Below are 26685 nucleotides of genomic sequence, written 5' to 3'. Positions count from 1 at the left end.
CAGCCTGAGCAAGCAAGAGACTCCGTCTCTACTAAAAATAGAAAGAAGTTATTTGGACAGCTAAAAATATATATAGAAAAAAATTAGCTGGGCACGGTGGCACATGCCTGTAGTCCCTGCTACTTGGGAGGCTGAGGCAGGATTGCTTGGGCCCAGGAGTTTGATTGAGGTTGCTGTGAGTTAGGCTGACGCCACAGTACTCTAACCCGGGCAACAGAGTGAGACTCTGTCTCCAAAAAAAAAGACCCCATAAAGCCATTGTTTTTTCCTTTGAAATAGTGTCAGCTCCTTCTTAATCCTCTCCCCTTTCCACCCAGTCTCCTCTAGCCCTCTCCCTTTACTGCGTGAAATCGGCTGTAGATGTAGCAGTTTCTGGAGGAAATAAAAATTTATGGTGGTTCTTTCCAGTCACCAGTTATGAAATTCTTAGGGGTGAAGGGAAGGGAATCCCCTCAAGGACAAGATACTACTAGCACATTAAGTTCAAAGGAGTTCTTAAAGGGCGAAGATTTCACTTTATTCCACCGCCTTTGGGGGCCTGCTAGATGAGGCCCTGTTGGTACAGTAATACTTATTCACCAAGCTGGTCATCGCCGAGACTGAGGATATCCTAGATGGAGCAAGAATGGGCAGAGGCTGAAGGTAGAGGTTTTCTTTTTATATATACAAGACACATTAATCCATTAAATTTGAGGACACAGTACAAAAAAAAAAAGAACACTTCAACTAATTCATCTGACAATGCTGTTCATATGATGCCATTTTTTTGTTGTTCTTTTGTTTTCCTAATAATAAAGGAGGAGACTTAGGGCTGTTGGGCTGATATATATTTGGGGGTCCTCCCTCCCCACCTCACCCATACACCACCAGGGTGAACAGGAGAAAGTGAAGGAAGGGCAAGGCCCACAGCAAAGTTTCATAATCTTGAATGCAAGGGGGGAGGAGGAGGAGGAAGAGGAAAGGAAGGGGAAAAAAAAAGGAGAAAATACAAATCCTATAATACATACAACAGGGTGGGGATGGTATGGGAATGGGACAGACATGAAGCTGAGGCATGGGGTGGGCCGCTGGGGGTGGGGGGCAGCGGAACCCCCCCCACATTCCTTTCTTTCTTTGATGCTGTTTCCATAGTTTCCAGGCTGAGAAGCCCTCTCAGAAGATGGGACCAGGAGAAGAGGGTCCAGGGCCTCAGTTGGCCCCCCAGCTGTAGCTGTTGTAGGCAGACTTGTTGGTCTGGGGCTTCTGCGGGATGGAGCTGGTCTGGCTACGTTGCCCGCTGCCCGTCTGCAGGGGAATGGGAGGATGATAGGGAGGAAAAAAGTTATCTAGTTAGTACGACAAATTTGTAACATCTTCAGGTGGAGATGTGCAAATTGTCTTGCTCTCCCATTCCCCTTACTACTGTTAGTTCTCAACTATAGAAAATATGGTCTACATAGCAGCTAGAGCCTCTCTCTTACAAGCAAGAAGGCATTTTTGACCTTTAAATAAGGAAAAGATGAAGAGGGCAAGATACCTTTGGAGACAAGATAGTAAGTCAGTTCCACTTACTTTCAATTCTACCTTCTCCCATTACCCCACCATCTTCCCCTGTTCTTGCAGATGAGTGATCACAAGGCAATTTCATTTTCATTGATTCCCATGAATGCCTCAATTTGGAAAGCTGTCATTTGAGAGCAAGGAAGCCCTTATTCTAGCTCCCCAGCCAGCTCCATGATGAAGCTCTAAAGAGGCTACTTGCACCACCCCACGAATCTCCACCCCTACCACACATCACATCTGTGAGTCCATTTCAAGCAAGGTAGGAGAGACAGTCTGAGGCCTCAGGCTTCAGATGCTGTCCCAAGAATCTTTTCCATTCCAGTAACCCAGGTGTTTTCCAGAGTTGGGGAAAGGCAGAAATATAAAGAGGGTGTTGGGGAGGGGAGGAGGAGAAAGGAAGGGAGGCCAGAGAGCTCAGCAAGGTGTTTGTGTTTGTGTATCCCGATTTGTGACCGCGCAGTCTTTTCTCTTCAATTTCCCTGAGGCTGTGGAGGTGAAATGGAGACTGAAAAGGAGTGGGTTCAAGCATATCATCATTCAATTTCATTACCTGCTCCTCCTGCTGGCGCTGGCAACAGAGAATCATCTGCAAATATGGTAGCTGAGGCAGAACCAGGATATATGGAAAATAAAGGGACAAACTTTGACAATAGAACTCCACCATTAGAAGGGAAAGCTATAATGCCAGGGAAGGGGGAAGGCTGGGAGAGGTAAGAGGGGAGGTGTGACCCAGGTCTGATGGGACCAGGACAACTATGGCAAGGGAGGAGGTGGAAGAGAGGCACCAAAGGAATTGGGCAAAAAAGCTTTCATTCTGGCCCCTTCCCTGACATTTCCTTTACCGGCCGCTCATGTTATGTGCGCTTGTGTCTGTATGTGCTGTCGCCCATGGCTGGCACTAGGGAGGGACTGGGTGAAGGTGGTGGTAAGGAAGGGTAAGAAAAGGAAAGGGAAGGCAGTTTTAAGGGACAGGAAGAAAGAGGAAGGGAAAGGAGAGAGGAGGGAGGGCTATTACCTGGCCATCCTGCTGCAGGTGATGGTGAAGGATCTGGGAGTGCGGCTGCTGATGGGGGGTCAGAATGTGCATAAAGGGGGCAGGTGGGTAGGCAGCAGCTGTGGCCGGATTGATGGGCCCCCCACTTCCTAGGGCTGAAGGCAAGTTGAAGGAGGCAGCAGGAGTACCGGAATGAAAACCTTGTTTCTCAAAGGACTGCTATCCAGGAGGCCAGGAGGAGAGAGAGTAAAAGGGATCAGCAAACTAATTCCGGGAGTTTCTGAGCCCAAGTTCCCCCACCCTCAGAAAGCAGCATGGTGTTAGAAGGGACAGTGTACCTGAAATCAGATATTCAGGTCCCAGTTCCAGCATTGCTCTTTAATAGCCATGTAATCCTGGGCAAATTAATCTCTCAGCCTCAGTTTCCTCATATATAGGGATGCTACTGACCTCTCTTATTATAAGGCTCAAATAAGATGATGAATGTGAAAGCACTTTGTAAAATTGAATGTCACATAGGAACACTGTGAAATTTGCTGACTACTCTTGGCATCCTACTCCTGGAGTTGGGCAGAAATTAGAACTCCTTGGATATTTCAAAATAAATACACACTGAGATGTTTGAAGTGTTGAAGGTCTTGGTCATGAAGCACTTCCCCCAAACCTCTAAAACTTTATAGCAAGCTTTTAATTATTATTGTTTATCTTTTTAATTTTTTTAACCTCTCCCACCCTAATGCTTTTTTTTTTTTTTTTTTTTTTTTTTAAAGAGACAGGGCCTCGCTTTGTTTCCCCAGGCTAGAGTACAGTGGCATGATCATAGCTCACTGTAACCTTGAACTGCTGGGCTCAAGCAATCCTTCCACCTCAGCCTCCCAAGTAGCTGGGACTACAGATGTGCGCCACCATGCTCAGCTATTTTGAAATTTTGTGTAGAGAGGGGATCTCACTATGTTGCCCAGGCTGATCTCAAACTCCTGGACTCAAGTGATTCTTGCCTTGGCCTCCCAAAGTGCTGGGATTACAGGCATGAGCAATCACAAGCTTTTATTTATGTTGATGGAAGATAAAAGCAGTACAACACAAACCCGTGGATAACTCAAATGCTTCACTTAGTTTTGGGGTTGTCTCCTTTGCCATTCCCCCTTTTTATTACAGATTAACTCACAAAGAATGGAATCAACTAGTTTCCCTTCATTCCCATACTCATTCTCTTGGAAACTTATGAAAAAGTTTGGGAGTAGGTTGGTAAAAGGACCAGGATAGTTGCACAGTAAATCACATGACACAACAATTTGCCACACCTCACCTTCCTATTTACATTCCTCTTGTTTTGTTCTCAGAGGGCTAAATTTAAACTTCTTAAGAGAAACTGAAGTCTAGAGAAGACCATTCATTTAGAAAAGGTAGAGTGGGATTCCTGACACCTCTCCTAAGGCTGTTCTTGTCCACTCTATTTCTAACATTTCAACTCCACCTCCTTTATGTCCATCTCTCTTTTTCCACTTCTGTCCAGAGCCAGGCACCTACCTGGGTTTTGGAGTACACAGAACCCGAGATATCTGGCACGCCCGTGTTACTGGAGGTGACTGATACACCTGGGGGAGGAGGAAACAGACAGGAGGATTAGCTCAGCTAGCTGCCTGATCCCTATTTCTGGGATGTGGTGATATCTACATGTAGCCTTTCTAGCTATACCACTGCAAGGGAATTTTGGTCTGTTTTCCAGTTTCACATTAGTCCTGAGAAATGAGTTCATGACACAAAGTCTCCCTAAAGATTCTTTTGCTCTTTCCAGGAGTGTGCTGAGTATATGTATGAGAAAGTGAGGCGAGTTGTTTTTTGGAGGACAAGGGGATATAACCAAGCCTTACTAGGATATACAATTTTCAAAACACTTTTGTGCCAAAACCCAACAGGAATGTAATAAACTTTTAATTTTAATGTCCATTTCAAATCAATCTACCCAAACTACACTCAATCCTGCCCCTGAAGACTTCGGTAGTCTGGCTATTTCTCTTGCTGAAGAGACACTTTTGGGCTTAAAATCCATGCCCCCACAACATAAAGTAGGAACTAAAGGAGTGGTCCAATTTAATCCCCAAGAGCACTTTCATTCTCAAAGCCTCAGCTCACTTAGTCCAGCCTCTCCAGTCTTGAAGTGTCTAGGCTACATACTTACGATTTAAAGGGCTGGCACAAAGATGCATTTCCATTTACACAATTTAAGCCTAAGCACAGTGGGGTGAGAAAGGGTAGGAAAGTGGACAGTAGGCTATCTCCTATAGCATAGGTGGAGCACTAAAACCAAATGTTACTTTTAGTTTACAACTTCGGCTTCTCCATGACATAAAAGCTCTAACCCATATCCCGACTTCCATGTTTCCTGTTGAAAAAACTCCCTATCACTACAACTTTAAGGAAACCATAGTAGTAAAACACCTCATTGTAATTTGTACTCCTCAAATACACATGCTACACTCTAATTCCTAGGTTATAGGGAAATGGGTCAAGAAGATAGGAAAAGCCATGGGATAAATAAACTAGCATATTTTAAACAAAGATTTGAGGAAAAGTAATTTAACTAGGAAAGTAAAGCATGGTTTAAAAAAAAAAAAAAAGATGTATCAGTTCCTATGATGACAAAGTGAAGCTCCAGGAAAATCTTTGCATTTCTATCTATGTACTTGGATCCTTCCCCTCAGAGGTACACATTCCTTCTCTGCACTTTCTTGGAAAAGTTTTTTAGAAGCACTGTGCTCAAGTGACCAGATCACAAATAAGGAATCCTCCAATGACCCACCAATTCAACAGCAATCCCTCTTCAAACTCCAGAACCCAAATCCTCCCAAAGCCTAGGACAAAGGTAGCCTTCAAAAGCTAAGCCCACCTTAGACAGTCACTTTAAAAATCTTCCCAATAGAAGTGGCATTGGAAAACCCTCCCACATCATAAGTCCAGATAGCTCCTGGGAGAAGCAACACCAAATAGGAAAAAGAACAGAACTATAAAAACCAAGCAAGAGAAAACACTTCCCCATCTCCCAAGTATCAACTCTCTACACTTTAAAGGCACTGAAGTAAAAGGCAACAATACAGGAACGTCTTAAGGAGCTAATGGAGTATTTTTTTCCTTCCTTTTTCAAACTCCAGGTGCCTGGCAAATCACTGGGTAATAGGCATAACTTTTAAGAACAGAGTTCAGTTATGGAAAAGATCTAAGTTGATAAGGAGGTTCATATGGAAGGGTTGAGAATGAAGATGGAATAAAGAAGATATAAGTAGAACGTTTTTAAGATAAGTTATGAGACAACAATTTATCTTTACCTCAAAGACAAAAAAAAAAAAAAAAACTAGCTTAGTCACCCTCTGCAAAGTGAGGCTAGGTTGCCATAGGAGGGGAGAAATGACTAACTGGATTCACAAGCTGGGTGGTAGTGAGAAATTTAGCTCCAACATGACCTTACCCGGTCTCATTCTTTCTAGATGCGAGGCTAGCTAAAAATTTCTAGCTTCTAGTCCAGAGGCCTTATCTTGGATATGGGGTTGAAGGGACTGAAAATGCAGGAAAAATAAGAATACTGTGTAGTGGCCACAACAGCCTCAATGTAAGCATTATAGATCCTAGAAAATAATGGGATTTCTCTACCCCTCACCAGTTATTAGAAAGATCTTCAGTTCTCTTGCTTTCCTTCCAACATCAACACCCCTCCCCCTATCCTCCACTCCCAACAGTGATAATACCAACACAATGTGATGGCACAGAGGAGAAACAAGAGCCAATCTCTCCCAGCATGAGAGCCACTGAGAAATTGGTCACACTCCACAGAGCAAAATTATTCCAGAGGGCTGAGAACAAATACAAGGAAAGCTGAACACTTTGGTTTCCAATTAACCAAGGGTGGTGACCTAAGTTAACTCTACAAACAAAGGGCCGATGGTTGGACTGGGTGGGGATTAGAATTTCCATAGTCTAGATGTCTGACCAAACCACTCCCACACATCCTTAGCTACACCCACAAGTGCAAAACGACTTATAATCCACAATCTCTAATAAGCCATCGAGGGACTAAGACCATGTTCTAGGCTAGCACAGTTTCCACAAAGCCCGAGTCATCAACTAGCTGATCACTAGGAACTTTTATCAGATCTCAGCCACTTGGCCTTTGGTAACCAGATGTGGGAATTAAGCCTTGGAAGATACTTCTTTAACAGCTCTGAACACCATCTATTTTGCCTTTCACCATAACATGACACTCCAAACTTATTTGTCCTTTTTCCTCTGCTTATGTCAGAGGCAAAGGGAAGATCTAAATGGAAAAGTGAAGCAATATAAGCATGGGGAATCAGGGATTTTCTACAAATAGTATTCTTTACCAACCTATCAACAGGCTGGAAACTGAGGCTGTTTCCCCTCCCCCCACTTTAATAAAACCATCATACTGAAAAGTTAACAGTACTTTGGCTATGCTGGGATTTGATTGAAAAGGCCACCCTCCACCCTTCATCCACACATAGCACAACATTGGTTCCTAGTGTCCAGAAAGACATGCACGGAAAGAACGCCAGAGTTAGCTAAAGAAATACCACAGTTTATTGAAGACTACAAATATTTTTGTTACAAGTTGAAACTACATGCCTTCCAGAAATCAAAAGCAACAGCAGGTGTGTGCATTGATGCTTCGGAGGTGCTGCACCGCTTGAACTCGAAATGGGTAAGACAGGGTCAGACACATGGGGGAGAGGGAAATGGGGGACAGGCAAGTTCAAAAGCCCAGAAGGTATCCACCAACTCATTTCCCCAAGCCACGCAGGCCATGGCCTCAGCTCAGCAGGCTCTCCTCAGTGGTCTGGTTTCTGAAACAAGACTTCAGTGCAAATTTATACACACACACAAAACACAGCCCCCAGCCTTGGGCCAAATTAGCTCTCAGCCGTCCAGAAATGCTTGTAAGGGGGTGGATATTTTCTTCCTAAAAGGAATCAAATACATAAAAATAAATGAATTTAGAGGTTGATGAGGAATAGAATGACAAGAGCCCTCTGTGGGGTTAGGAACTGGGGGTTCTCAAAGGGCTGTTACAACAGGTTTCTGAAATCTTAAGGGAGATGAGAAGCTAGGATTTCCATGATCAGGTATGCCAATTCTCTTATATTAATCACCTACCTCTTAAAATTCTTGAACCTGTTCCAGCTACGACTTACACCTAAAATGTTCTCGGAATGGGGCCACTCCAAGTAAAAAAGCTTGTAATTCTCCCCACCAAGGATTAGGGTGGACCTTGCTCAGTGAAAAGGGGTGGCCACAAGGAGGTAGATAATAAATTTCAATGATGCTTCTCAGGATTTCTTTAATTTAAATCATGACTCACTCTAATTCATACAGCACAATTCAAAGCTCCACCTTGGTTGTGAGTTCCTAGCCTTACTGCCTTCTGTGGTCAGCTCAGACAGTTTCCCAATTATTGAAAACCTTGGGCAATTTACCCACCTGGAGCCCACTTGCTCCATCCAAATCACCATGAAACTGTAATTGAGCTGACAGCTCTGAAGGACATCCCTCGACCCCTAGCAATCACAGCAACCTACTCCCCATATTCACCTACAAGTCACTGAAAAAAGTAGACGAAACTGTTTTATTCAAAGACTGCTTCTCACTCCCTGTCCTCCAAAAGAGGAGGAAGCTGCAGGTATGGAAGCAAGGGATAGGCTAAGTATCTTTTAGGTCAGTACCTATCCAGAGGATTCCTACACTTCCCTCCCTGACATCAGATGTGCAAATGGACTTTGCAAAGAGACCAGCCATACAAATGAAGGAACCTAAAGGTCCAACTCTCCCAGTCCAGTTCTCACTCTATGGAATAGTCATGCCTACTCCTTTCTCTCCGTGTCTTAGGTCTTCTAGCTAGGGAATAAAAAAGGAGCCACATAAGAAAAGTAGTACTACAAAGAGATTTAAGCCAAATCTATCGTAGTGTGTTAGCTATAAACCCACTTAACCCTTCTAATCGCTGAATATATACCCTTTTGTACTATTAGTATCATACATATTAACACTTGCTTCCACTGACATTTCAGCAAAATCTTGGGGTTCCCTGCCCTACTTCCCACCCAAACTTTTGGCCAGTCAACATATTCTATTAGCCAACACACATGCTTGGATAGTCCCATCATGAATAGCAGACACATGTCCCAGTATCAACCTCCTCTGTTGGTGCTGCTCCCACAGACACCCAAGTCAGTCAAGCATTAACAATCATATCTGGAGCAGCAGCACACCCTTACCAACCCCATTTTCTCAACACCAAGTCTTCCTTCCTGAAATTCATCCAATAACATCCCAGAGACACCACTGAGCCAGGGCCAAGGTGAGCTTACCAGTGTTGTATCCATGAGACCCATATCCACTCGGCTGTTGGAAAGGGGTGGCCGATGCATTCACACTGACATTCACACCATGCTGCTTGGAAGAGGTAGGAGCCACCTGAAGAGCAAAAAGGCCAAAACTACAATGAAATGGCAACAGAATACCATTTGTCCCACTTGTCCTACTCCAGGGACTGTACATTCAAATGGCTATCTATCCTGATATAGGCTGGCCACAGTTGGCTTAGTGAAATGGGCTTACTAATATTTTTGGAATCTACCAGTGAAGTCAAGAAATGGTAGTCTAGAGGAAGGGAAAGGGGCAGTGGGAGCAGGGAATGAAGGACAGCCTGAGTGAAGCAAAGCTATATGGTATTACATTCCTCCTGTGGCCAATTCTAAGAACAGACAATCTCTATCCTCATTCCACCAATTCCAACCCCACTCCCCCTCCCAGGACAGAAACAGGCTGGAGGTGGAAACTCTTCCTTCTTATCCATTACTAAAGTAGCTAGGATAGTGCCCAGGGCGAGGATCCTTTACCACAAGGACAGACCAAGGCCAGGTACTCACAGGGAACACAGCAGGCCCATACTGGAAGGTGCTGGGGAGGCCCGGGACCCCTGTGTAGTATGGCAGGCTGGTGTAACTGTAGCCAGGAGGCAGCGCCGGGTTCAGGAATGTCTGCTGCGTGGTGTGGTGAGTCTGCGTCTGGTTCTGTTGGGGTTGGGCCAAGGTTGTGGCCGGGGCTGGGGAGGAGGCATCCCCGCGGCCGAATTTTGTGAGGTCACCTGTGACAGGAGAGGCTAAATGTACCTGCCTCTTTCACCCCAACACCACTGTAGAATTACCTCTTCTGGTTTCACATAATTCTAAGAGATCCCGTTCAAAGACTGTTGAAGTTCAATTCCCTGAATTACATTTCTTTGTGGCTCTACGTAGCATTGCTCAGCACACACTTAGCCCAGTGCTAGTCAAAGACTAATGCTGAGTAACTGTGCAATACTGTGGCAGAGATAGGCTCCCAGAATAAAGCTCCTGCACGATTTCTCTGCCCACTCGTGTTCGCTTTCACCTTCCCCCTTCTTCCTCCTCTCTGCTCCTCCATGGGGAACACCCTGTGCCGGACTTGAAGGACAATGATAGGTCAGGCAAAAAAAAAGAGGCCCAAGGCCTAGCAAGGCAATGAGATTGCCACTATGAGTAGAGTACAGGGGCAGAGATGAGCACAGAAGGCCAGGTCAACCACTGTACTTTCCAGAAAAAGCTGGAGAATGGCTTGAAACCAAGTCAAGATATCATCTAGAAATAACAGGAAGACAATAAAAAGTGGGATGAAAAGTAAAAAGCTGCCACATGTCCACCTTAAGCAGGATTCTGAATCTACCAACCCTGATTTATATATCCATTCTATACTTCTACCAAAGAACCTTAATTAAGGTGAGAACCAGGTCCCTTCCTGATGCTAATCAGGATTCTGCTATTAATCTCAACACAATCTCCCTTTATTCAGCCCCATCTCAGTCCTACCAGAATAAGGGTTGCTGGCCAGGCTACCATCCCTCCCAGTCAGCGGAGTGGTGGGTGTGGGAAATGGGATGCTGTAGTAATCCTAGAAAAGAGGAAGAAAAGAGCAGAGAGTCAATGCACTCATTCCCCAATATAAGAATTATTTGTACAGAGTAAAAAGCAGAAGAATGTTAGAGCACTGCAATTTATCCAGCCACTGATTAAGCTGGCTAGAGCTGGCACGAACTCCAAATTACTCTTGCATACACTGTCCCCCCTGCCTGGCCATTAGCCCAGTCAGGCAAGGTCTACGGGTATGCCCACTTGAAAACCTATCAAGGTGCATCAAGATCAATAATATTTCCAACACTTCAGACATCATTCCTATCAATCTACTTATTCTGCTTATTCTACTGAGAAAATGGATCTTTCTTTCTGTAATTTAAAATGTTTGGGACATACAGAAAGCACCCAGAGAGTTCCATCGTACCCTATTGGACTACAGATTAGGTTAAAATGTATTTACTTCAAAGATGCCATAACTGATTTAAAAAAAAAAAAAGATACCTTCTGTTAGAACCAACCTTCCAAGCCCCTATATTCTAATATATCTTAAAGTGTGTGTATGGCGAGATGGCATGACAAAGAGCTACACCTGTGACTTATCAATGGAACAATTGAGATAATCCTCCCAACACTAATTTTAGAATCACTCTTTTCCAAAGCTGTGCCCCACATACTCACCAATGGAAATCTTGTCTGAAGCATCTGCAAGTCGTCATAACCATATACTTGTGGCTGAAAGATATAAATATGTAACAATAATGGGAACTGGTCATGTTAGCAAACCAAGGAACTAAGGGATAGGCCAATTCTAAAAGAAACATTCATCCTCATTCTTGGTTAGAGCAGGTCATAGATTATTTCCTTCAGTTTTCTTTAAGAAGAAAACAGTGAAGTACAAAGAGATTAAATGACTCATGAAAGGTCTTGAAGCTGTCTTTGAAGCTACATACCACTGATTCAACTAGGCTGGCCTCTTGGCAATAATAGGGCAGACATAAGTTATATATGAATAGTTTGCTTTACTCACTATTCTACCAATCTATCCTCATATAGCCTTCAAAATCAGGCTTAAAATTTATCTCTTCCAGAAAGGATTCATTTTTTTTTTTTGAGACAGAGACTCACTCTATTACCCAGGTGAGTGCAGTGGCGTCAGCCTAGCTCACGGCAACCTCAAATTCCTGGCTCAAGCGATCCTCCTGTCTCAGTCTGGGACTATAGGCATGTGCCACCATGCTCAGCTAATTTTTTCTATATTTAGTAGAGATGGGGTCTCGCTCTTGCTCAGGCTTGGTCTCAAACTCCTGACCTCAAGCGATCCTCCCACCTCGGCCTCCCAAAGTGCTAGGATTACAGGTGTGAGCCACCACGCCCAGCCAAGGACTCGTTATTTTATTCTTGTTTTTTCCAATTTCCAGGTACTAAGGTAGTGTTATTCCTTTAAAAAAATGCATAAGAGTCCTATTTGGATGTTTCATGTATGTGATCTTTATCTAGATTTCCTCTAAGAGGACAACAACAGGTTTTTTGCCTTTTTTTTTTTTTTTTTTTAAAGAGACAGGGTCTTGCTCTGTCACCCAGGCTTAAGTGCAATGGTATGATTATAGCTCACTTCAGCCTTGAACTCCTGGGCTCAAGCAATCCTCTTGCCTCAGCCTCCCAAGTAGCTAGGAGTATAAGCACACACCACCACACCTGGCTAATTTTTTTTTTTTCCAGTAGAGATGGGGTCTCACTGTGTTACCCAGGCTGGTCTTTTTGTTTGTTTGTTTGTTTGGAGGCAGAGTCTCCCTCTGTTGCCCTGGGTAGAGTACAGTGCCGTCACTGTAGCTCACTGCAACCTCAAACTCTTGGGGGGCTCAAGTGATCCTCCTGGCTCAGCTTCCTGAGTAGCTGGGACTACAGGTGCATGCCAGAACACCCGACTAATTTTTCTATTTGTACTAGAGATGGGGTCTCACTCTTTCTCAGGCTTGGTCTCAAACTCCTGAGCGCAAGCAATCCTCCTGCCTCGGCCTCCCAGAGTGCTAGCATTACAGGCTGAAGCCACTATGCCTGGCTAAGAACAAGTATCTTTAAAATTTTTTCATAAATACCTTTCATCTTAATAGGTACCAAATACTTGAAGATGATAAAAGATACACCAGGGCAAAAAGCTACTACTCTCAGCCACTTATTCTCAGACAGTCCCAGAATGAGTCAGAGAACTCTGTGTGGAGGTCAGACCCCCAGAATTACACAATCAATCCAACTAGAGAAAAGAATTCTCTAAGAAAGTAAAAGAGATTCCAGGTGAATATGCTGGCCTTTGGCCTTAGAAACCTGTGTATACTCAGGTTCTGCAGGGCCAATGGCAGGCTTGAGTATGTGCGAGTTTTGGTAAAGCAGGCGTACTAGAACCAATCCCCAGTGTATACCAAGGGACAACTGTATGGTCTTCCACCTGAAGCTAGAGCTATAAAAAGAGCAGCCACACCATCCTCACCTTTTAGAAAAGACCCTTCAGCCCCACTTACCGGATAGGCATGTAACAGCCCTGGAGCCATAATATACGGATTAGGCAACAATGGCGGGACCCCAGGAGGGAGGTTGGGAGGAGCTTTTCCTAGAAGAGACATTACATTTTTATCCTGTCACACAATTACTTATCTCCTCCATCCCAGAGGAATGCCGTCCGCTTACAAGGCTACCTGAAGTCGTAGCAACTGAGCTTCGAGTCGAGGCTGTGACGGTGGAGTTGCTGCCTAGGCTAAGACCTAGGCTACTGCCACTATTGAGACTGGAGGAGACGCTGACCACTGGGGGAGGTGCAGAGACTGTGCTGGATGTGGTAGAGAAAGTGCTGGAGGAAGAATGGAGATTCGCCTCACTTTCCACACTTGTGTGCTTCAAAGGGGGGTGGGGCAGTGGAAGGAGAGAATAAGAAAATAGAGATTACCAACATAGGTCAGTAAAGACAAAACAATCCTTTCAGCTGATTATATTATCATCATGTCAAATTCCCAATTAAAAAGTCCAAGGCAGGATGCCAGGGTGCCCTCTGCCAAAGTAGTTAGAATCTCCAGGTACACATTCCTCAAGATTCATCTGGCAAAGATGGTACAAGACTCACTGCCTCTCATCATCCTGTTCAGAAATACAGGAAAGTGGATGGGAACAAACTCCTCAAAGATAAACACTGTTGGTAAGGGGACAGAGATAGCTGGGATATGAATAATGTCTCCCGTACTTCACTAGTCCAGCCCAAGAGACCAGTTGGTGGGCTAGAAAAAAGTAAAAGTTCTAACTTTAAACCTAAAATTGCATATTTGAGAGACCCCTATGAAAGCCTTAGCCCACATATCTTTCCCCAGGCTTCTGGCAAACCCGACACCTTTGTCCAAATGGGTCCTCTCTTTACAACCTCAGCTTAATTCTACAAATAGTAGTTATAAATTGAAACAGTGTAATTCTTTGACCAAAAGCTTTCATCTGCCCTCTACTTTCATAAAAATGTCCAGCCCCACACTAATTATTTTCAGGATTATATTCAGCATGCCCCAGACAAAGGAAGGGGAACAGCTCTACCAGTTAGAAAGGTATGATCTTACAGAATTTGTCAGAGCACACAAAGCCTACCTATCTTCGGGGGAGAAGAGGGCTGGTTAGAAAGTTACTTCCAGGCTTTTAGGACTGTTCTCCAGAGTTCTGCAATATTTGTGGATTCTTCTGCCTCTCATGGCTTCCCAATATCCCTTAATTCCTTATCCTGAAACCTCAAATCAATTATCATTTTGCCACCTCATGAAAAAATTTTCAAGAATTCCTTCTTGAGAGAATCTTAGGGTTTCATAAGTGTAAGAAAATCATACTTCCTCACAGCATCACACTTACCAAAAGAGTAGATGTCGAAGTGCGCCCAGAAGATGTTGATGACGAAAGGGTATTCTGCTGCGTAGATAACGTGCTGTCAGAAAAGAGACTACCATCAGCCACAGTGTTACAGCTGCCTGAACTGGAGCTTCAGTCAAGAACATGAGCAAGGAAATAAGGTAAAATATGGGACCAAAGTGGTGTGAGAACAAATGGTAAGCACAATGGCCAGCCGGGGTAGCGAGCATTTAAAGCAAGAGTAGATGCTGAAAGGGGAAAATATAACAAGCCTCCTGTCTTCATTTCTGACAGTTCTTAGGTCACCCACTTACCACAAAAGCAGGGCTAATGTGGTCTCTGCCAGGTAGAGGGAATAAGATAGAACCACAAAGCTCTGTTACTGCTATTCACCAACCCCAACCTCCATTCTCACCCCTAATCACCTGCTGTGTTGTGTGGTGGTAGTATTTGGAATCTCCTCATTGTGGCTCAAGCCACCCAAGGAGGATGAGTGCTGATTGGTTGTCGTCAGTAAGGAAGCTGCAGATACCGTTTCATTGAGAGGGGGGATGCTAGAAGTGGAAGGTGAGTCAGATTTCACTGCAGAGCCTGTAGCACCTGGAAATAAAGTAATGAATTCACCTCACCAGAGGAAAAACAGTGTCTGCAAGTAAAGAGGTGACTACAGTCCTGGGCTGCCCCCAAAACAAGAGTATGAGTTATTTAACAATGCACCATTTAGGCCAGGTGCGGTGGCTCACACCTATAATCCTAGCACTCTGGGAGGCCCAGGCAGGCGGATCGTTTGAGCTCAGGAGTTCAAGACCAGCCTGAGCAAGAGCCAGACCCTGTCTCTACTAAAAATAGAAAGAAATTAGCTAGACAACTAAAAATATATAGGAAAAAATTAGCTGGGCATGGTGGTGCATGCCTGTAGTCCCAGCTACTCGGGAGGCTGAGGCAGAAGGATCACTTGGGCCCAGGAGTTTGATTGAGGTTGCTGTGAGTTAGGCTGACGCCACAGCACTCTAGCCCGGGCAACAGAGTGAGACTCTCTCTCAAAAAAACAAAACAAAACAAACAAACAAAAAAAATATGCATCATTTGTATTAAGTAGAAATCTTTTCTTTCTTTTTAATTCCAAGCATTTCACAGCACTGATCTCATTTGTTCAATGAAGGGAACCAATGGAATTATCACCGTTTTAAAATAGAAAATCTGAAACTTAGGATGGTTTGACATTAAGCAGCAAGTGTAAACCACACAGACTATAACCAAATATTTTGATCATTGAGCCAGGGCTCTTTTCACTACAGTCTAAGAAATGCAAAACTATTGAGAGGGGAGGGAACACACTACAACTGAGAGGAAAAAGCCCAGAGAACACTCACCTTCAACAGATTGCGTGGTCTGTAACTGCGTGGCCTGCACAGAACTGAAGCCATTCTGGTATAACAAACAGAGGAGCAAGAAATAGACAAATTCATGTGAATGGGGCAATTAAGTACTGACTCAGCTTAATTTTGGTCAACAAACCATTAGGAGAAACTCTGCACGTTAACCAAAGGATTAACACAATGCAGACATCCAAAGAATCAAAATAGCAATACAAATTAAACAACAACAAAATCTAGATAGATATACCAACTCTGTGTGACCGAAAACAAAAGAAGGCAACCCCCCCCCCCCCCCCCCCCGCAAACTGCAGAGGATACCACAAATCCAAAATAGATATAGGGAAGCCCAAAGCCCAAATACAGTGATCCCTGGGGGAGAATGTGGGAGGTACCACCGTTCAGCCAAACCATCTATTCTGCTGGCTGCATCTGACAGTCATTCCACATCACCTCTCGCATATGTTGTCCCTGTCACCATGCCAGGACATAGCAAGGTGAGGTCTACTGATATGCACCCAGAAATCTAGCACTCACATCTTCCCAGAAGACAGGACAGGTACTTGAGACTGATTCTACTAGAGACAATGAATCTTTAGTGCAAAGAGTATGGTTTTCTGGCTCATGAGTCTCCAGGCTTGGTGAAAAGAACTTTTATTTCCTAACCATAGAAATGTGTTTTCAGCTTCTCAATTAGTACATCCAATGTTTCTTAGTACCATTTGCCGAAAAGTAAAACACAAATATTTCAGGGACTTTTGCCCACTATTCTCCTAACCAATGCCCAGGGGGGCACTTGCAGCCACTACCTTTGCCTGAGTCAGGTCCTTTTGGGGTGATGAAGAGATGGAGCTGGGGTACCGCCGTGTCTGCGTGGATCTCTGTTCATAAAGAGGGCCCTGAGCACTGTTTTGGGAGGTATAGGTTGTCGACTGAATTGGGCCACTCTGATAACCAGACTCCTGACTCTGGTTAGAAGAAATTGTAGATGAAGATTCACTGTGGGGAATGAAGAGAAGGAAAATCTCAGAGAAACAAAATAGAGCAGATTACTGATACTAAGGAAGTATTGGACATCTACTACTGGAATAAGCTGATTTCAATCAAAAAGAACATTTCCAGCAACAAATAAAAGAAACTGCCACAATTTTCTCCTGAGAACACTAGGAATTTCCACATTCTATAATGCCAGAGATCTGAATTAAGAATAGAGTTTAAAATATCTTCAATTCTTAAAGAAAGAGAAAAGCCTCTTGTTCCCCTACATTCTGCTATTATAAGAAAAAGAGACTAACAGTTGATAGAAAGGATACACTATTCTTTGTCCCTTCTATACATTAGTTTAACCTGAACCCCAAGCACAGGAAAAGCCATGTTTTGTTCACACTCATTTTAAGGAATTCTGAGCTTCAGGCTCCTTGGAGAACCCTTATTAGATTTAAAAAATTACTGGTAGAACAGTTTCCTGAGAGGAACATTTTAGAATATTTAGATGCATCAGTGGCAGTTATGACTCCACAGATCTAGACTAGGGCCAGACATTTGTATCTTTAAATTCTAAGGATTGAGAATAAACAGCCTACTCTCCTGAAATTCCTCCAGGATTTTCTATTGCTAAAGATGAACCTCCTTCGTAACTATCACAGGAGGTAGAAAAGGTTCTACTGGTAAGGTTCCTTTTAATTTAAGATATTAATGCTCCCTCCTTCCTAGGAGTTCAAAGTTATACCCTTGGCAGGCATGAGTCCCACACCAAAGTGCTGAAGAAGTGCCAACAGCGTTTTTAGCCGTGGCAAATGCCAAGATACTGTTAGAAGTGCTGTACACATCTTTTAGAACTATGCCTGGACATTCTAAAAGTACCCACGGGGTATATTTCTGTTTATAGTCACAGGTAATCCTAGTAACAGTATCTCAAAATACTCAACAAAATGCTACGATTGACTACTTTTCCTCTCACCAGTCAGAGGATTGGCACTCCACAGTTCTAGAAATCACCAAGATACTTAGAAAAAGTAGTAAAAGACTAATAACAGAGGTCTCATAGCTAATGTTTCCTCTACCTGGCCGTGCTGGTATATAGGCTACTTGGAGCCTGGCTTGAAGAGGCGCTCGTGGTGGGGGTGGACTCATAATCAGAAAGGACAGGCTCTGACCCAAACTGCAATGCCCCAAACTGCAGGTTTAGCCCTGAGATATCTGCTGAGCCAGGCATCTCCACAGCCAGAGCAGGAATCTGTAGAGAAAGACAAAGGAGAAGAGAAAGTAATGGTTTTAATATAATCTTATTGTAGACTAATAAAAAACTTTCCCCTCACATGTCTAAACTTACTCTTAACAACCTCTATTCTCAAATCCCTATACATTTTGCCTTAAGATGGTATCTATCTAAAAGTTCAAGTACCTTAGAAGTCAAGGAGGCTTTCTTCTTCTGCTGTTTCAGTTTCTGCTGAGCCGGCTGAGGGCTGGAGGATTGGTTGTCTGAAGATCCAGGCGACATCTGTGGAGCCGAGGTGGATTTGCTTGGTAGAGGAGAAGAAGGGGGTGGAGGTGCAGCCGTGGAGGTAGCCACTGCAGGTGGCTTCTCCTGAAGGAACACCTCCATCATGGTTGAAGATGGGGTGAAAGCCTGGCGCTTTGTAAAGGGACTGTGCACTGCTGAATCACTTGGGTTCTTCAAATCTGCAAGAGGAAATCCAATATGTGTCAGGCCAAAGATACTGATGATCTCAAGGAAATGCTATTGTACTGCGCTAGCACCATGAACAAAGCCCTCAAAAATCAGAAACTCACATAAACAGGTCCTCTTTTAGGACTTAATCTCATTTCTATAGGTGACAATCATTGGATCACATCTGTTCTTAGGTAGAACCTAAATAAATCAACACTGTTATCCTGCCTGTGTAAGACAGGAATCTACAAATTGCCCATGTTTAAAACACATTAAGTCTTCGTTGAATGTCACCAATAGGTTCTTTTTTTTTTTTTTGAGACAGAGTCTCACTCTGTTGCCCAGGCTAGAGTGCCGTGGCATCAGCCTAGCTCACAGCAACCTCAAACTCCTAGGCTCAAGCGATCCTTCTGCCTCAGCCTCCTGAGTAGCTGGGATTACAGGCATGCGCCACCATGCCCGGCTAATTTTTTCTATATATTGTTAGTTGTTCAGCTAATTTCTTTCTATTTTTAGTAAAGACAGGGTCTCGCTCTTGCTCAGGCTGGTCTGGAACTCCTGACCTCGAGCGATCCACCCGACTCAGCCTCCCAGAGTGCTAGGATTACAGGCATGAGCCACCGTGCCCGGCCACCAATAGGTTCTTAAAAACTGTGACTTTAAGCAAAACAATGCACAAGTCCTCAAATAACATCATTTCCTTCAACATCATTTTGTTATAACGTTAATGGGGAAAAAACTGGTTTTGTTATATGTCATTTTGCATAGTCAGTTTCCAAGAACCTACTGCAATTTTAAGTGAGAACTTACTACTATGTAAGTCTTAAGATGGCCAAGCCCATGAACCCAAAGGCAGTATGTTATTTTCAAACGCTGAAGATAAATCTAGAGGGAATCCAAAAAAATCCCCAGGTCAACAGAAGACTGCAACTAAGTATATGACTAAATTTGATGGGAGGAATAAATACACAGCCTTGAATTCTTATTGCTCAACTTTCAGAACTAAGCCCATCTGATGAGGAGAAATCAACGTGGGAAACCAGACAGTTGGCTGCCCGTTTTCATTTCAGGACACATTCTCCACCCCCTCCCCCGCCAGCCTCTTGACAGTATGCTTAGATTCAAATCATTTTCCATCTTCTCACCATACTGCACCAGTGATGGGGACTGTGTCGTCGAGCCCATGTCCCAAGAAGAGGTGGTGGTGCTTCCAGATTGAGAATGCTGAGCTGCCAACTGAGCCAGGGCTTGAGCAGTCTTGAATTGCTCCAAGAACTGGGAGCCAGTAGTACTGCTGCCTTTAGCTTCACTGACATCACCAAATCCTTTCCCTAACATGCTCACCTATAGATCAATAAAGAGATGAGAGAAGTCTATAGCCACTAACCTTGGTCAGAAAAACACTTATCCAGACTGAAAGCCAGCATAGATCAGACAAATAAAGTCTGGTACTCTGCTACCAGACTATGTATGCAGCATAGTCCATTAGAGTATAAGACATAGAGTCAGACTGTCTTAGATTGAAACCCCAGCTATGTAATCTTAGAAAAATTACTTCTAATCTCTCTTTGCCTCAGTTTCCTCATCTGAAACTGGGAATAAAAGTAGTATCTCATAAAGTTGTAGGATTAAATAATGTATCAAAGCACTTAATACATGCATAGCACATAGTAATAAACACTCAAAAAAAATGAGAGCTGTTAGAGCTCATACCATCATTTCTTCCTCCCTCCTCCTCAGGGATAAAGCTCTGTTGACTGGAGGGTTTTCCCTTTCTTTTATATTTTTAAATCAACAAATAATTGATTATTAAATTAACATAAAGGTAATATGAAAATTTACTTTAGACAACAAGGTCCTTGCTCCTTTCATTAAATAATTCAAAAGATCCACCATCATGCAGAAGTGGTAAATAAAAAGAAAATTTTTTAAACTTCAAAAGAAACAAAAACTAAATGGAGCCTCATCTCAATGCTGCTAATAACTAACACAGAAGCAAGAATGAAAAGTTAACAGGCCATCCCAACTTCTACACTAGATAATCAAACAACAAATCAACAGGATTTGATTGTTTCTTCTGTGTACATAGAAGTTCTACAGGGTAATCACTTTATGATAACCATGCAAAATTTTCTCTTAATGCTTCTGGGAATTGCCCCCATTACCCACTACCAGGTAAAACTATCAGCCTAGTCCAGAAGATAAACTATGTGGCCTTGACTAGTCTAAAAAACCTCCAAGGACGTTAAATCTAGTCTTTCTTAGGTAGTTGTTTAACAACCTCCTCCTCATCATTATCAAACAATGCTGCTTTCTTACACAAAACCAGTCCATACAACTTACGATAAAACTTTTCCCACCACAGTCTATATCCCAAGATTACACCAACGAAAACCTCAAATGACAGAGAGATGTTCTCACATAGCTAATGACTATCAAATACTCTGCAAGTGCAAAACGTGATATTAAAAACACAGAAAATTACCCAATGTTTATTGTATTATACACAAAAACAGAGGAACTCCTATGTTCTTTAGATGTATTAAATTTTAAGGGAAATTAATCCTCTAACATTTATTCTCAAGGAAAAACAAACTACATTAAATAACATATTGATTAATACACATAATGAAAAAAACAATAGTATTTTTATTTAGTTTAACACATTAGGTAGCACATATTAAATAAAATGTTAAGGTAAAGTGGAATCATGTTGAAAACATATTTCTGATATCAAAATTTTGATTTGGTTGTAAATCCTCATAATTCCAGACATTGAGAGCAATTAAAAAAGAGCACTTAACCACATTTTCCAATCTTGTATCTTAGTGGTTAGTAATTACCTTCTGATCTTCATACCTTCTTATGACCTTTGTCCTATTTTCTTTCCTCTTTTTCTGTTTAATCCTAACACTTCTCTTCATTTCCCCTTCTCTCCCCCACCTCTCATGTTACCTTTCCTATATGGCAGAACATCAACCACTACTAAATTAACACAAAACGATTCTAAGACAATAGTTAAAAACTGACAGAGTTCTGGATTAGTGGCTAGCTCAGCAGTTTTCTAGTTAAAATAATTACTACAACTGCAAAAATAAAATTATATGCACACACACGGTCTGCTTACCTCTTAAAACTTTAGTATCCCTCCACCAAAAAATAAACACACAGAAGAGAAGAAGAAGAGAAAAAAAGAAAAAGCAGTACTTCTTAGGGCTTACTGACTATAAGAAAATTAGTACTTATACCATCTTTGTTTAGCTTAAATGATTTTGATGTAGTTTATGACCCTGGATTTTTTAAATGTTCTGAGTCAACAAACCATGTGTCATAGGTTATTTATAACACCATTACTGACACCACATTTGTATAGCCTTGCAAAATAAAAGAGCAAGCACTCTTATCCCCATTTACAGAGAAATGGAAACATGGCCTAATAAGTGGCAGATTTCGGAAGACCATTGGTTTTTGGAATCCTAGTCTGCAAATGTCTGATTTAAGTAAATATATAAGGCAATTCTGCTCCATCAAGAAATGGGGAACTGCTACAATCTCTCACCAAAGGTTGATTAGTATTATAAAAGGATTAAAATTTGTTGACCAGTTGAAACCACTGATTTTCTCTCTTCAGGAGTAACAGCAGTGTTTAACACAGAGAGTATCCAATAAATGGTGTTAACTCATTTTTTATAAGAAGATCCAGTCTGTCCAAAAGCTAAGTCCTCTCTTAGAGCTATCCCCTACTATCCAACTCAGCATCTCTACACCAAAGACTGCTTAAGACCAAGAGGATACTTCACCCTACCACAAACCTCTCTTTGGAAGGAATGACTGTGTATGTGTGTTAGCAGGAAGGTTTGATTGATTAGGATAAACCATGTTTCCTACTTACCATACTGTGATGAGAAAATGTGTTCCCTGAAGCAGGCTGTGATATGGCACTCTGCTTCGAGTTACTGAACACCAGAGGCTGGGCCAGAGAAGGAGCCTGAGATGGATCCAGATTAGATGAATCATTCTCCATTGAAGATGGTGTCTTCCCCAACAGAACAGCAAGGTCAATTCTAGTGGCAAGGGGAAGGGATCTTGTTGAATAATCACTGAATAATCCAGCATTCCCGAACACCTGACTTAGATTACAGTTAGATCAAAATGAAGTCACTTCCTGATGGTACTTCTAAATGGGCTCAGAAACAAAAAGCCCCAAAATGCTTAATTTACCAAAATAACTGATACATAAAGGCCACTATAGCATCTAGCTGAATTCCATAATGTTGCCAACAATAATGATTGTTTAAATTTTTTATTTTAGTGAAGTTATTAATTTAATGAAATATCAAATGCTAGTTTTAATATGGGAAGCTCAATAACTGGGCCAAAATTTACACACACTTATCCATGATTTTAACACTAAATACCTGTCATTACCAATTTTTATAATATAAAACCATATACCAGGATTCTGGTATCTCTAAAAATGGCTTTAGAATAGGGAGGGTTTTAAAGATTTTTTTCCCTCAGCTTTAAAAAAATTTCAAGTTACCTGTAGGATAATAAAAATTAAAAGTATGTATTTGGGTTTTACCTTGTTCCTAGCACAGAGCTCCTAAAACACCTAGAACTTCTTAAGTGATAGTGTCCTTTGTTATTCATAACAAGCTTCTTTCAACCACACCAGAGTTTATGCTAATGAGGTGACCTAGGGTAGGGAGGGTCTCTAGATAGCTTCAGGATGGGGGCTGGCCACAGAGCCTGAACTTTCAGCCCCTCCCAACCCCACCCAACTCCAGGGGAGGTGAGGTAATTATTAAGCTCAATGGCCAATGATTTAATCAATCAAGCCTAGTTAATGAAACTTCAATTCAAAATTCTTGATCAATGAGATCTGGAGAGCTTCAGGATACCTGGAAGGGGCATGGAAGTTGTGTGTGCCCACCTACCCAACCATCCATACCTTGCCCTATGCATTTCTTCCATTTGGCTGTTCCTGCGTTGTACCTTTACGATAAACCAGTAATAGTAAGTAAAACTTCTGAATTCTGAGTCACTGTAATAAATTATCAAACCTGACAAGGGAGTCATGGGAACCTCTAAATTTATAATTGGTTGGCAGACTTCTGAAGTGGGGGTAGTCTTAAGGAACTGAGCCCTCAACTTGTGGGGTCTGTGCTAACTCTGGTTAGTGTCAGAACTGAATTTCTGAACACGCAGTTGGTATTAGAGAATTGCAGAACACGTTTTGGTGTCAGAAAAAAACACACATTAACTCTGATAATGACATCCTTAAACACTCTTTTCCTATCACACTTCTTCTTTAAGGCCTTCTGAGTCAAGAGCTATCATGCCCAGGTCTAGAAATAATCCAGAAGGCTTTCTGGGGATTAAAAATAAAGAAGAGAGTATCTCCTATCATTGACCCCCTAGAGGTTCAAGTTCTTAAAAGTTCATTAGCTGGATCCTGCTGATCCAAGGGTAAAAAAGGGATCACTATACTCAGTGGAACTGGCAGACAAAGACCATTATTATAAAGCAAGAGAAGAAGCTACTGACCAGTTCTGCAGAATTCAGAAATAAATGAAAACATTTTCCACTTTCAGCTATTCTTCCCCTGACTTATTTCAAAACAGGTTATATAGTCAATGCTGGGGATGTGACAGGCTGATTTATGTAATTGAAGTGCTATTTTGGGGGAGATTCAACTTTAAAATTGTAACATGGACTTCTTTCCATTTCATAGATTAACTAGTACCAACTCTTATAAATCTCTCAATCAATTAAAGAGGAACCTAATGTGACTTGGTTATTATTATACCAACACCAAAGGGGTTTATGAAAGCCAGTGCCACTCTTCCTTACAGATCTCTTTGGAAAAAGGTACTGAATTTTACCACACACTTGCCTCTGACCAGCAGTGATTGTCACATTCTCCGCAGGCAGAGGCACTGAAGACACATTAGAGGCAGTGAAGATCTTGGTCTCGGAAAGCTGGAAAACAGAGGGATTAGTCACTCCTGGTGTCAGGAGGCTACAGTTGGAAACTTGGCATAGGTATGGGGAATTCAACATCAAGTAAAAGGGAAAACCCTACGAAGAGGAAACTATCTACCCTGAGGAATCTTGAATGGATAGACCTTCAAGCCCCTTTAATATATATGCTCAATGGTTGTATCTATAAGAGAAGGTAGAACCAAGGAACCCAATAAAATAATAGTGGAGTTACATCATCATATGTACACTGAACTTTCAGGAAGGTTAATATACATGCTATACATAAAAAGAGAAAGAAAATCCCTTTATATTTTCCCATTAGTTTCCAACTCCCACCTCTACCCAAACCACATTTACCTTCCACTACTCTCCCCCCACCCAAAAAGGAGGATCATAGCCAAGATGAAGAAAAAAAGAAAAGTTAATTTTTGGCTTTTGAATAGTAAGGGCCCAAGTACTGGTGAGTTAAGGTCTTTTCAGGGTTAATTTTAACTACATGCAATTTTTGCCTTAATACTGACTTTATTACACCTAGTCTTTCACTATTAAGGTACAAAATTAGGTAAGCCATTGTAAAGGAGTAACTTTTCCTACTACTCAAAAGTTGATTTGGGCTTTGTTTTGTTTTTGTTTTACTTCTTAAAATCTCCTCCCTGAAAAACAAGGAATCAACCCCTCTCCAATATATCATTCTCTGAAAGTTGCTTAAGCAACTCTGCTTTGACAAGCCAGATCTCAGAAACTAGCAGAATTTGCCCATATTCACAAGGTAGTTTACTACAGTTACAACAGAAAATAACCACCCTCTGATGCTGGTGCATCTGAAATTTTAAAAACCCAGGACTGGCAACCAAACAATTTTGACATATCATTTCCTCTTACCACAAAAGCTGTCTTGCCTGACTACATGTAAGTATAGGAAAGTAGATTTTACAATGTTAAAATAAGAGTTTATCCATGATCACTGAAAATCGTAATTCATGGCAAAAACGTGACTTTAACCAGGAATCAGCAAAATTCTTTTACTCAGGTAATATACTAAAATGGATTCACAGAGCTCATTCATATGCCACCCATCTAGGAGGTTTCCAAGTTGAGTCAAGCTGGCAGATAACCAATTCTACACATACTCATCTCAATTACAATTACAAAGATGGGCTTCAGGTAAACACAACGGTTCCAGAGCCAAACTGATTGTAACCTTGAGGATCTGGGACCATAATGCTCACTTTGTATATCCTTTGCCAATCAATTACAGGATCTTATACCAAATACTTAAACACAAACCAAATAATGAATGGTTCTAAGTAGAGTCATGTGCCACCAGCAGCTGTGACTAAAGCACTACCTGCCTAACTCCATTTCTGGTGCCCTACCCAACCACCATCTCTTCCTGGGATAAATCCGACAATCAGATATTGGACTTACACAAGTGCACTTGCCCTTTCCATAGTGTGGTTCCACAGAGTCCTGTTCATGCCCAGTCTCCTTCATATAACATATGTGAAATGTTCTGGCTCAGAACACTATTTTGGATGTAAAAGTTTTGGGTCAGAATCTTAAGGGTGAATTTTGAGGGGTAGAAACATACCCATTTTCTATCCCTAAACACCACTTAGGGATAGAAGGCACTAGTGAGGAATGATCTGGGAATACCTACATCTTCATTCCAATCTTCAGTTCCCCACTCCTCTGTTGCAGTCCTCCATGCACCTGGCAATAAAGGAAAAACAGTGAAGTAATTTTAAGTGCCAGTACAAAAGCATGTGCAGAAAACATTAATGTACTAACATTTTTGGCAGCCAAATTTATGACCAGAATTTAATAATCAGAAGGAATTCTTGGGCTTCAGAGGTAGGGAAAGACTCTTTAGAAAGGGATACCTCAGAGTACCAGGGTTTTAATAAGATTATGATTTCAAAGCTAACTTTCAGTTTTTGTTGCATTGGCGGGGCAGGGAGGGACCAGACACTGATCCAACGCTCTAGGCAATATCTTTAAGGCCCTCAGCTCTCTGATTTAGTGATCAATTCTGTAAAATGGCAACAGCCAATTTAAACCAGAACACACAAACTATACCTACTGATCGGCTGTAAGACAGAAAACACTGCAGACAGTCTGAAGAGAGATAGTAGAAGTGATAGAGGAACACAAATGGCTGCCGCATGATAGTCAAAGAGCAGTGGGTGGGTTTGAAACCCAAACTAAGAGTAATGAGACCTATTAGAACTGAATCAAAAATGCACACTCAGCAGAAGTCAAGTTTATAAGATCTTACTGGTTTAGATAACTGTAAGGCAAGCC

At 42.1% G+C, this 26685-nt stretch overlaps 1 protein-coding gene and 1 non-coding gene across 15 annotated transcripts in view; both read right to left on the bottom strand.

The window, feature by feature from the left end:
- Positions 1-495: 495 nt before the first annotated feature.
- Positions 496-26685, bottom strand: part of UBAP2L (ubiquitin associated protein 2 like) — a 43210-nt gene continuing 17020 nt past the window's right edge. For 3 of the 14 annotated variants that reach the window (XM_045545182.1, XM_045545178.1, XM_045545181.1), the window contains exons 9-28: positions 26042-26094; positions 24293-24378; positions 22286-22457; positions 19539-19737; positions 18127-18404; positions 17786-17958; positions 16532-16721; positions 15720-15774; positions 14772-14946; positions 14350-14422; positions 13167-13362; positions 12993-13081; positions 11155-11208; positions 10432-10513; positions 9475-9692; positions 8914-9019; positions 4067-4134; positions 2558-2752; positions 2093-2143; positions 496-1284 (exon numbers count right to left, since the gene is read on the bottom strand). In XM_045545182.1, the coding sequence (XP_045401138.1) occupies positions 1189-1284; positions 2093-2143; positions 2558-2752; positions 4067-4134; positions 8914-9019; positions 9475-9692; positions 10432-10513; positions 11155-11208; positions 12993-13081; positions 13167-13362; positions 14350-14422; positions 14772-14946; positions 15720-15774; positions 16532-16721; positions 17786-17958; positions 18127-18404; positions 19539-19737; positions 22286-22457; positions 24293-24378; positions 26042-26094 (2609 nt within the window). In that variant the 3' untranslated portion in view covers positions 496-1188. Of the gene's footprint in view, positions 1285-2092; positions 2144-2557; positions 2756-4066; positions 4135-7106; positions 7509-8913; positions 9020-9474; positions 9693-10431; positions 10514-11154; positions 11209-12992; positions 13082-13166; positions 13363-14349; positions 14423-14771; positions 14947-15719; positions 15775-16531; positions 16722-17785; positions 17959-18126; positions 18405-19538; positions 19738-22285; positions 22458-24292; positions 24379-26041; positions 26095-26685 lie in introns of those variants that run through there. The other 11 variants (XM_045545186.1, XM_045545183.1, XM_045545185.1 and 8 more) reach the window with 4 other exon arrangements.
- On the bottom strand, positions 10597-10732 carry LOC123636280. Its single transcript, XR_006734472.1, has one exon. It is a non-coding gene; the product is annotated as a small nucleolar RNA SNORA58 (small nucleolar RNA).

This window comes from Lemur catta, chromosome 3 (genome assembly GCF_020740605.2).
Source record: "Lemur catta isolate mLemCat1 chromosome 3, mLemCat1.pri, whole genome shotgun sequence".
In the NCBI taxonomy this organism is placed as follows: domain Eukaryota; kingdom Metazoa; phylum Chordata; class Mammalia; order Primates; family Lemuridae; genus Lemur; species Lemur catta.
Note: the sequence above shows the minus strand (reverse complement) of the source record. Positions and strands in the feature narration are given on the sequence as shown.